Raw genomic sequence first — 9,763 nt, forward strand, 5'->3', positions numbered from 1 at the left:
GCAATAAGTAGACAAAGATTATTAAAAGAGCTTGAGCTATTATTTCAGAAACCTTAGGTTAATGTAAAGATGTATTTTCCAAATTAACCTAGAAATACAGTAAAACAAAACGTTAAATGTGTTTTTGATGAATCGGATCCTGATATTAATGTGGGACTTGCGTGCTCCAGCAAAGCTGGGGGAATTCTGGGTGAGAGGAACAGGAAATGGCAGAGTAGCATCATCAGACATGACCCAGGGACTCACAGCAGGTTGTGTCAAAGGCACAGGAGAGGCTGAGAGAGCAGGCTGCCACACACAGGAATGGCATCCACACACCAGGTCTGAGCGGACATGGAGTCCATGTGAGTGTCAACATTACTCTGTGCTAAAGACTCTGACAGGCAAGGAATACAAGTGTCCCTCATTTCTTCATTCTTGCTGAGCCCTACGTGGAAGATGCCAGTCCCATACCAGAGTTAAAGTAACACTTATTAATACCAGGGAGGGGTGGGGGAGGGGGCGGTCCAGGCTCACTGTTATCTCTTATCACGGAACCAAATGTTGGACAAGAAACTACTTAAAGACAAGGTTATTCTGGCCTATGGTTGGAGGGAGTACAGTCCAGCGTGGTGCAGAAGGCAAGGTGGTCCACAGCTCTGTGGTGGCCGAAATGTGACTTAGCCTGTTCACATCTTGGTTGATCAGTAAGTGAATGAGTGGGGGGTGGGGGTGGGGGGAGAGAAGGAGGGAGGGAGCTGGAGCGGGCAGACTGGACACAGGCTGGGCTGCGACCCTAAAGGGATTTCCCTTCCTTGCAAACCTCTTGCATAGCTAGACTTTATCTCCTAAAGGCTGCACAGCCTTGCAAAACAGAACTGCTGGCTCAAACACAGGAGCCTATGAAGGCCTTTCACTCTTAAGGCAGACCACAGGCTGCCTTAAGGAAATCTATGCAAATCACCATCTTCCTAGTCTCCCCTGCAATCCCCTTACCTCGCAGCCCAAGCCCCTGGCTTCCCCCATTTCCACCATTTCTAACTCCTAGTCCACCTTTAAGTATTTCCTGGTTTCTTTGACTCTCCATTTCCTTGCCATGGCTCCTGCCTCACTGGAGACTTAAATACATGTGTATCCTTTTCTTAATGTATTTTGTGTTAACTGAACTCTCCTGGAGGGCCCAGAGCCTTAAAAGGGTAGATGTGATATTTTGTTTCCCCAATACAACTGGGGCAGCATTTCAAGCTGCGGACAAAGGATATATTAAGCACTATACAATTTGTAACAACTGGCTAACTTCTAATCCCAGCATTCCGACTACAGAAGCAGGTGGCTGGTTCTGACACTTGAGGCCAGTGCTTGTTCTGCACAGTGAGCTCAGGCCAGCGACAGCTCCATACATATTGAGATCCTGCTGAAAAGAAAAGAAAAGGAAAGAAAGAGAAAGAACAAAAGTAACAATTGGCTAGCCAGAAATTTACAAAAACTTATATGGTTATATTACAGTTTCATTTTTTAAATGAGAATGAATCCCAGATGGACTAGCGATTTAAGCAAAGGAAATTACAAAGTACTTGCGAAAACATAAACCCCAAATTACAGATAAACCCTTACTGGGAACATTAAACATAGACCACACAAAGGAAGCATGCAGCGCTAGTGACTGAGTATATTAAAAAATGAAAATTTTCTGTGTAGCAGGAAGAAAAAACAAAACAACAAAAAAATGTAAAAAAGCCTCAGAAACAAGCTAGCCACGGTAAAAGGGTAAATAAGAATGTGGATAGACCTCAGCCACAGATTCCTTCCCTGACTACAGTAAACGGATTCTTTGCCAGGTTCCAAACACATCCATCCCTCTGTAACACCCAGGCTCCACACCCCTTCTCCCGAATTATCACCAGGTAACATGCCGAACTGGCAGAGCCCACCTTGCCGTTTTCTAATCTAGACACAGAGATAATAAGCAGACCAAACAACAATCAAGACCGGCTGGCAGTATTCATTTTGATTTCTTGACTGTAAACCTCAGAAGGTCAGAGTCCCTGCGGTTGTATGTGACTTTCCTAGTATGTTTAATTTTTTTTTAAGGTCTCAGATGGCCCCTTGGGTTTCTGTCTTAGACGCCTCATGCCCTTCTCTTATATTCTTTGTTAAAAACCAACAGGCTCAATTGGGAGTCTCCTGTACCCACCATTCGAGGTCTGAGCTTGCCTGGATGTATCTGTCTCCTTCCTGTGACATCCGAGAAACACAGCAAGAGCAGCCATGGTAACAGGCACACAGCAGAATCTGCTGCTCTGGACAGGGCACTGGCCCATACCTCTGCCTGCCTCACAAATTGCTGAGTCTCTGGAAGCTAGGACTTCCATGTCCTGAATTAGTTTCCCAGGACTATCCTACTTAGTTCTAGGAACTTGCGACAGCAGACTAGGGACTGGAAGTATCAAAATCAACAGAAAAGCAGCCCATTGGTAGAGGAAGTGTGGAAACCCCTCCCCACCTGGGCATCCCACTAAGGAACAAGCCTGTGATACACAAACCTAGAACTGGGTGCTATGTAAATGTCCTTTAAAGGGTCATGCCCCTGGAGATCCAGGGCTTTGGGGGAGCTCACTAGCCCACTCCCCCACAGGTACCTAGAAGGCTTTCCCTTTCTTAATGAGCTGTCTCTATGTCTAATCATGTGTCCCTGGTCCAATTCCCTCCAATAGGAACCTGGATAATAGGAATCTGGCAGATGCCTCAGGGACTCAGGCCTCGAACAGACTCAGTGGCAGCAAGAAAGCTGATAGCAAGGTGTGGACAGAGCTGGTATCTTCGGAGGACGCTCTCCATGGTTGTGCACAGCTGTTATCTTCCCTGGGGCATTCCTTCTGAGCCTAAGTCTCAGTCTCCTTCCCTCACCAATCATAGGGCCCAGCAGATGACCCCATTTTGCCCCAATCACTTCCTCATAGACCCTGTCCACATTCACATATATTCTAAGGGCCTCGGAGTTAGGTAGGGATGGGGGACACACAATTCAGGCCCATTCTCCCTGGATCTTTCCTCTCATAAACATCTCAGGGCTCTCCCTACTCCTTCATCCTGGCGAAAAAAGTCTCCCCGTGAGTAACTGACATACTGGCCCCCAGGAAGCCTCTCTTTTGGGATAGTTGATCTCAATTGCCCGACTTGACTGGAGTGCATCTCTGGGTGGGTGGGGCTGTGGGAGTATTTCCCAAAAGGATTAGCTAAGTGGGGAAAGCTCTCTCCCAGGATGGTCAGCACTTTCTGGCAGTGGCCCAGATATAAACAAGTCTGAGGAGAAGCCCTAGAATGGTGGCACATGCCTTTAATCCCAACACTCGGGAGGCAGGGGCAGGAGACTCTGGGAGCTCAAGGCCAGCCTGGTCTACATACTAAGGTCCAGGATGGTCAGGGCTACATAGATGCTTGTCTCAAAGACCAAAACAAACAGGAAGAGGAGAGGGGAGAGGGGGGAGAGGGGAGGAGGAGGAGAAAGAGGAGGAGGAGGAAGAAAAAGAAGATAGCAATGTCATCTGAGGGGAAGCAACACTGGTTTCCCCTGGTCGCCATCCAGAAGAGGAGCTTGTCTCCAGGAAGATTTCACACATTTCTAATAACTTGTCAGACCAGCTTGCTTGACAGACTACTAGACAGGACCTCACTGCAGACTGCTTGGCTTGCCCACCTCTGGTCCTCTGGGTCATTCTAAAGGCCAGGTTAGGCCTCTGGGTGGATTTAGGCTGTCACTGGATCTCTTTGTTCCTTGTCTCAATGCTGATGGTTGGATTTCCCTTTTCTGCTTTTCATTATTATTCCATTGGTCTACTGAGAAAGGGTGGTGGAGCCTGGCTTGTTTGGAAGCTGCCAGGGCTCACACTCCGACCCTAAAGGCTTCCGTAACACCTTCACTGCCAGTAATTTTGTACCTTATAATGTAATGTAATACTAGACCAGGAGTCAAAGATTTGGCTTATGGGCCAAATGTAGCCAGGCCTTGCTTTTATAAATAAAGTTTTATTGAACATAGCCACACTTAGCATTTATGTATTATCTATGGTTCTCAAAACAATGGTAGAATTGAATAGTTACAAAACCCCAAATATTTACTACCTGGCCCTCTATAGAAAAGTTTTGCCCTAGGCTTCTTTAATTAGCTTCGCTTCTTTTATTCTTGTCCCTTTAGAGTCTACTCTGCACACAGCGGCTGGAGGTCATCCAGATACAGTCTTTCCTGAGCCTCTTAGCAGCATAAATCTTTGTTCTGAATGGCAAGGCCTGCCAGGCTCCATGCACACCAGGCACCCTAGCTGACCCTTGAATGCAGGATATTAACATCTCTCCCTCTTTACGTGTTACCATTTTAGAGAGGCCTTCAAGGCCCTGTCTCCTTTATGGCTCCTCCTTCTTGCATGCAATAAATGCACTGCCTTCTCTTCCGGTTATGAACCAAAGGCAGAGAACCCAGCAAGTGACCACTGGTAGCCAGAACAGCATATATCCCAGCCACACCCGGACCAGACCCCCAGTGATTTGGGCTAACAGCTGGTCTCTGGGTCCACATCTAATCTGGAAATCGTGGGTAACGAGAGCATCCCATTTCCACTGAAAAACAAAACTACAGCAAAGTTAAAAATTGCAGTTGGCTTTGGCGATTCTAGAAGCAGTAAGCTCTTGTTTCCTATAACAGAAGAAACAAGTTGACTTTACAGACATGAAAGGGATGAAGAAATCAGAATCCAGTAGATTGGCAGTTTCTGTCGGTCCTCTGGGAGGGACTTCCTCATCATGTCTGTGTGGATATTTGGCTGTGCTCTTTCCTGACTTCTTGGCAGGCCAAGGAAACAATTTAGCTGCAGTTGCCCACATTAGCACAAGTGATTCCATTCTGGTGCTGCTGTGTGCCCTCCACAGGAGCCCCACCCTAACAAAGCCTTTGCAAGTTTCTGTAGAAGACTTAAAGGAGATATGATAAACTGCACTATCAGCACACTGCAATCCCTTTAAATACTGTGTGTGGTATATGTGCAGGAAGTGTGCACACACGTGTGTGATTGGACGCCAGAACCCCTAGGGATATCATGCTAAAATGAAATGAGCCAGTCCCAACAGGATGAATCCTGCATGCTTTTTCTATTTACAAGGGACACCTGAAGCAGATCTCAGGAGCTGAAAGTGGTGACTGTGAAAAGCAGGATAGAGAGCGCTGACATCCAGAAGGCATTTGAGGAAAAAAAAGTTCTGAAACCTGCTATAAAAACAGTGCTCATAAAGTTCACAAAACCACACTATACCCTCAGAAGTGTACTGAAGGCGGAGTTCACAGCAGGTGCTTTTTATCACAGTGAGTTTGGGGTTGGAGGATGGGGAAATCCCATGCAAACTTTAGGACCTGGGAGCAGGTCCTCAGCGTGCACATGAAAGCCTGGACACAGGAGGGCACACGTGTAATCCCAGAACTGTGGAAAGGCAGAAACGAGTCCTGCGTGAGGAGTCTCGGGGTGTCCTGGGGCAGGATGTCCAAGGTCTTGGTGTCTCAAACAAACTGGACAAGACACAGAGTAGCGAGAAAGCCCAGGATACATCCTACAGTACGGGACGGGGCTTCAGAAAACACATTTTCTGAGCAGGCGACCATGTGGGGAAAGGGCATTGGGCAATTTCTTGCCATTTGACAATGAGATGCATGATTTTAGATGACATGTGTGTGTGTGTGTAGAGAACCCTAACAAAGCTTATCTCCTAGGTGGTTGGGTTTGTTTGACACACATTCTCTGTATAGCACTGACTGTCCAGAAACTTATGCAGATCAGGCTAGTCTCAAACTCAGAGATCCACCTGCCTCTGCCTCCCAGGTGCTGGGGTTAAAGGAGTGCACAGCCACCCCCTCCCACCCTCCCAGGTAAATTTTGATCCTATCAAGTTAACAATGATCACATGCATTGAATCCACCCAGTATAGGTGAGGGGGAGGAGAGATAGGAAATGAGAGGTGGTGGATTTCTTATACAATTTTCTTGCTGTACACTCAAGAGTACTTCCCTTTCCTTATCCAACTGCATCTTTGGGGCAGCTCTGAGGACTAGCTTCATAGAGAGATGGGAAGGAAGCAAGGTGCCCTGTGGCCCTTTCTGGCTCCTTTTCTAAGATGTCCCTTGTATTCTGAGGCCCTACTTATAAGGGGAGCAGGAGGGCCAGCAGGCCATGAAAACCAGCCGAGAACAGGTCATGGGTGGTCTAACCTGTGACTGGGCTAGCCTGTGTCTGAAGGGCATGGGTATGGGGAGGGCTGGGATGAAGTGTCAAGGGGAGTTTCATGTGAGGAACCGCTGGGATTGAGAAATAGGACAGACCCTTGGAATGACACACCTGGTCAGCATCCAGACCTGAAGGCGTTCAGGGTTTGAGGAGAAGGTAGGACCATACCAAGGGGGCTGCGTACCAGAACTGGCCAGTAAGGATTGTTTTGAGGTTGCTGCTGCTTCTAATGGTTCTCACATCATAATTCCAAGAGCACGAGAAATTTTAAAGTTCTACAAAGCTTTATTAAATCCAGCCTTATCTCTAAAATAGAACCACATAAAATCCCACACATTCCCTTTCAACATTCTTACTAGGAGACCAAGGCTTCCCTGGGTGACCCTGGCTTCTCTGGGAGACCCCAGAGCAGTCTTCTCTCCCTCATTTATTGGCATCTCGGTCAAGGATGGAAGCCGATTCGGCCCAACTTAGGTGAGTGAAATATTTAATCAGCGACAGGAAGTGCTTACACTAAATACAGAACCTGAACACCCAGAGAGGAAGCCCGCACACAGGCCCATCTGAGGGCCCTTCTGAACCAGCCCCACTGCCCGGCCTCTTGCTCTAGTGAGGCCATAGGCTCCACGTTTGCATAGCCCTGGCTGCAAGCACTAGGTTATAAGGAAGGGCAAGAGAGCTCTCAAGTCTAACACCGCTCTGCAATCAAAGCCTATGTTTGCTGGGTAGGTGGGGCTTCACAGGTCAGGTGGGTACAGGTCCAACACCTTGAGTGATGATGGCTGATCTGGGGCCTGGCCAGATTCCAATGACGAGGTCTTGTCCCTCATGGTGTATGTACTGCTGAGGGACCCGTGAGGGAGAAAGCAAGTTCATAAGCCAGAGACACTCGTTGTCATGTGAGGCAAGAGGGAAAGACGGAAGAGTCAATCAGCTAAGAAGATCAGAGGCACAGACACCACTGAGCGCCTAGAGGAGGTGAGGAGAACTGGGATCTTCTCTGGAGCCCCTTGCCAGGGAGTCAGCAGCGCTGAGGGACCAACCAAGGCAGCCGAGCAGGCAACAGCAGCATGGGAAGGGCAGCGTCTGGCCGAGCAGGCAACAGCAGCATGGGAAGGCGCAGCGTCTGGCCGAGCAGTTTTCTTCTTGGAGCCCAGTGTAGAGGAAAAAGGACATGACTAGCGAACAGAGAGAACATAAGTACCAACATCTCCCCTGTGGGGCCAGGCCTGGGCAAGGCAGACAGGAGCTGCAGGACCTGGGGAGAGGACAGAAGAGAAGGCAGGGTTAGAGGGACAGTCAAGGAGCAGGCAGTGGAGTTGCTGGGTGGGTGTGGTTACTCAATTCCTGATACTGAACCTCGTATCTCATGCCTAGGTCAGGGCCAAACACCGTGAAGAGAGTTGGGGGGGGAAGAGGAGAAATAAAGAAAATATCCAATTACAAAAAAAAAATCTCTGGAAAAAAAAAAAGAAGAAGAAATAGAGAAACCTGCTTCAGTGTTATCTGTGGATCCCCGGCTGAGTTGGTGGGATGGCCCAGCAGTCATCTCTTAGACAACCGATGGTGAACAAGGAATGGGTCACCTCGGGGGGGCCCTGTAGACATGGATGTAGCCGGGGCTCCTAAGGTGGTAAAGGAGAGACATGGACATGTCCAGGAAGCCCCTCCTACTCTAGGCAGCCTCTGAAGATAGCTGCCGGGGAGGGGTTGTCATGGCTTCCATAGAGAAGGGCCCTCCTTCCTTCTGATGGAGCTCAGGGGCGCTCACCAGGTCTCGGGTTATTCAGCGTTGGACTCCGAGTCTATCAGTTCAAGCAACATGTCCTCCACGTCTCTGAACTGAGGGCGGAGAAGGAGAGGGACAAGCGAGTGGTCAGACCAGCCCTGGGAATTCCCCTTTCTTTCTGGCTCAGCTTTCTTCAGCCTGGGTTAGTACTGGGTCCTGAGGTGAGGTGGCTAGCCCTCTCAACTGGTCTCAGTCAGTGACTACCACAGAGGGCTCCTTGTGCCAAGGGGTTTGGCTAAGACCTTAGATGATGGCTTCTTGTATCTTTCTAACCCTTAAAAAAAAGTCTGTAGTTAGCTCCCCTTCCATTAGCTTCTGGTACCAGGGTGGAGGGAATATAGAGCTAGCCCACACCAAGGCCGGAGACCAGGATCACTCAAGATCACCCACTCGGTCCTTGGGGAAAGCCGTGCTTGCCTTGATATGGTACAGGATCTGCCAATACATGGAGTCGCAGCTTCGGTACCTGTCCTTGGGGTACAGTTGCCACATTAAAGGCAGCTCGTAAGGCACCAGCTGACTGGGGGACATAGCTTCTCCCAAGGTGACATCTTCCTGGCGCAAGATCACCTGGAATTTTTCATTACTCTGCAGAGGAAGAACAGAACACAACTTCCGCCTCCTGCGTACCACCATCAGGCTCCTCCAGAGCCCAGCCACCAGCCATCTCTTCTGTCACTCAGGAGCCTGAGGACAGACACCACCTCTGGACTCAACTCCACAGGCTGCACATCGTCTTAGGGACTCTGGTTGGGTCAGGGTCTAGTCATTCAGGGTGCACGCTTTTCCTGCCAACCTCCTATTGCTGGGGTAAGCTATGCAGCCCTCCAGCTTGGTTTCAAGTGTGTGTGGGAAGGTCACCCACGTAGAGCAGAGAGTCATTTCTTAGACATCATCTACTTTTTCCTTTGCTTACTTATTTGAGACAACATCTCTTATTGGCTTGGGGTTCACCTAAAAACAACCACCCCCTTAAAAAAAACAAAACAACAAGAACAAACAACAAAAACAAAACTCAAACCAACCAAAAACTGAGCTCCAGAGACCGGAGTGCAGCTGACCTGAGTGCGGCCTCCCGAGCAATGTCTACCACACTAGCTTCCTCAACTTGAACTCTGGGGACCGAACTCCAGGCCTTATACTTACAAGGCAAACACTTTACCAACCTTAGCCAGCCTTGTCAGGGAGCTGACTTTTTGTGCACTGTCTGTCCCCTTTTAAACGAGGTATCTATCCGTGGACTCACTATGGGAACTATGAATGAAATGCACGGCCTTTTCTATCAGACGGTTAAATGAGACAAAGGAGTCATTACCTCTAAAGAGGTTGGCACAAAGCCCTGGGGCAAAAATCCCTCTGACAGCCCAAACTTTTCTAAGACCTAAGTATGTATTCAAGGTTGCAATCTGTTTTCAAAGTTGTGCTTGGCTTATCAACAGTGCAGCTCTGAGCCGTGTAAGGCTGAACTCTTGACCAACGGGTGTGGGACCCAGGACCCCTCTGGCACAAGCGACGAAACCTGCACAAACACAACTGTACGTCTTACTGAAATGGTGTGGATTGTGTGATCCTTTGCTGGAGACTGCCCCCCCCCATCCCATTTCCTAACACTTAAATCTGGTGACAGAAGCCGGGCGTGGTGGCGCACACCTTTAATCCCAGCACTTGGGAGGCAGAGGCAGGTGGATTTCTGAGTTCGAGGCCAGCCTGATCTACAGAGTGAGTTCCA

General features: G+C 48.8%; 1 protein-coding gene across 3 annotated transcripts in view; it reads right to left on the minus strand.

The window, feature by feature from the left end:
• Window positions 1–7,171: 7,171 nt before the first annotated feature.
• LOC110307525 (T-cell leukemia/lymphoma protein 1A) overlaps window positions 7,172–9,763 on the minus strand; it is a 5,783-nt gene continuing 3,191 nt past the window's right edge. The window contains exons 2-4 of one of the 3 annotated variants that reach the window (XM_021179758.1): window positions 8,452–8,622; window positions 7,382–7,503; window positions 7,172–7,331 (exon numbers count right to left, since the gene is read on the minus strand). In XM_021179758.1, the coding sequence (XP_021035417.1) occupies window positions 7,172–7,331; window positions 7,382–7,503; window positions 8,452–8,622 (453 nt within the window). Of the gene's footprint in view, window positions 7,332–7,381; window positions 7,504–8,027; window positions 8,088–8,451; window positions 8,623–9,763 lie in introns of those variants that run through there. The other 2 variants (XM_021179759.1, XM_021179760.1) reach the window with 2 other exon arrangements.

The sequence above is a fragment of the Mus caroli genome, chromosome 12 (assembly GCF_900094665.2).
Source record: "Mus caroli chromosome 12, CAROLI_EIJ_v1.1, whole genome shotgun sequence".
NCBI lineage: Eukaryota > Metazoa > Chordata > Mammalia > Rodentia > Muridae > Mus > Mus caroli.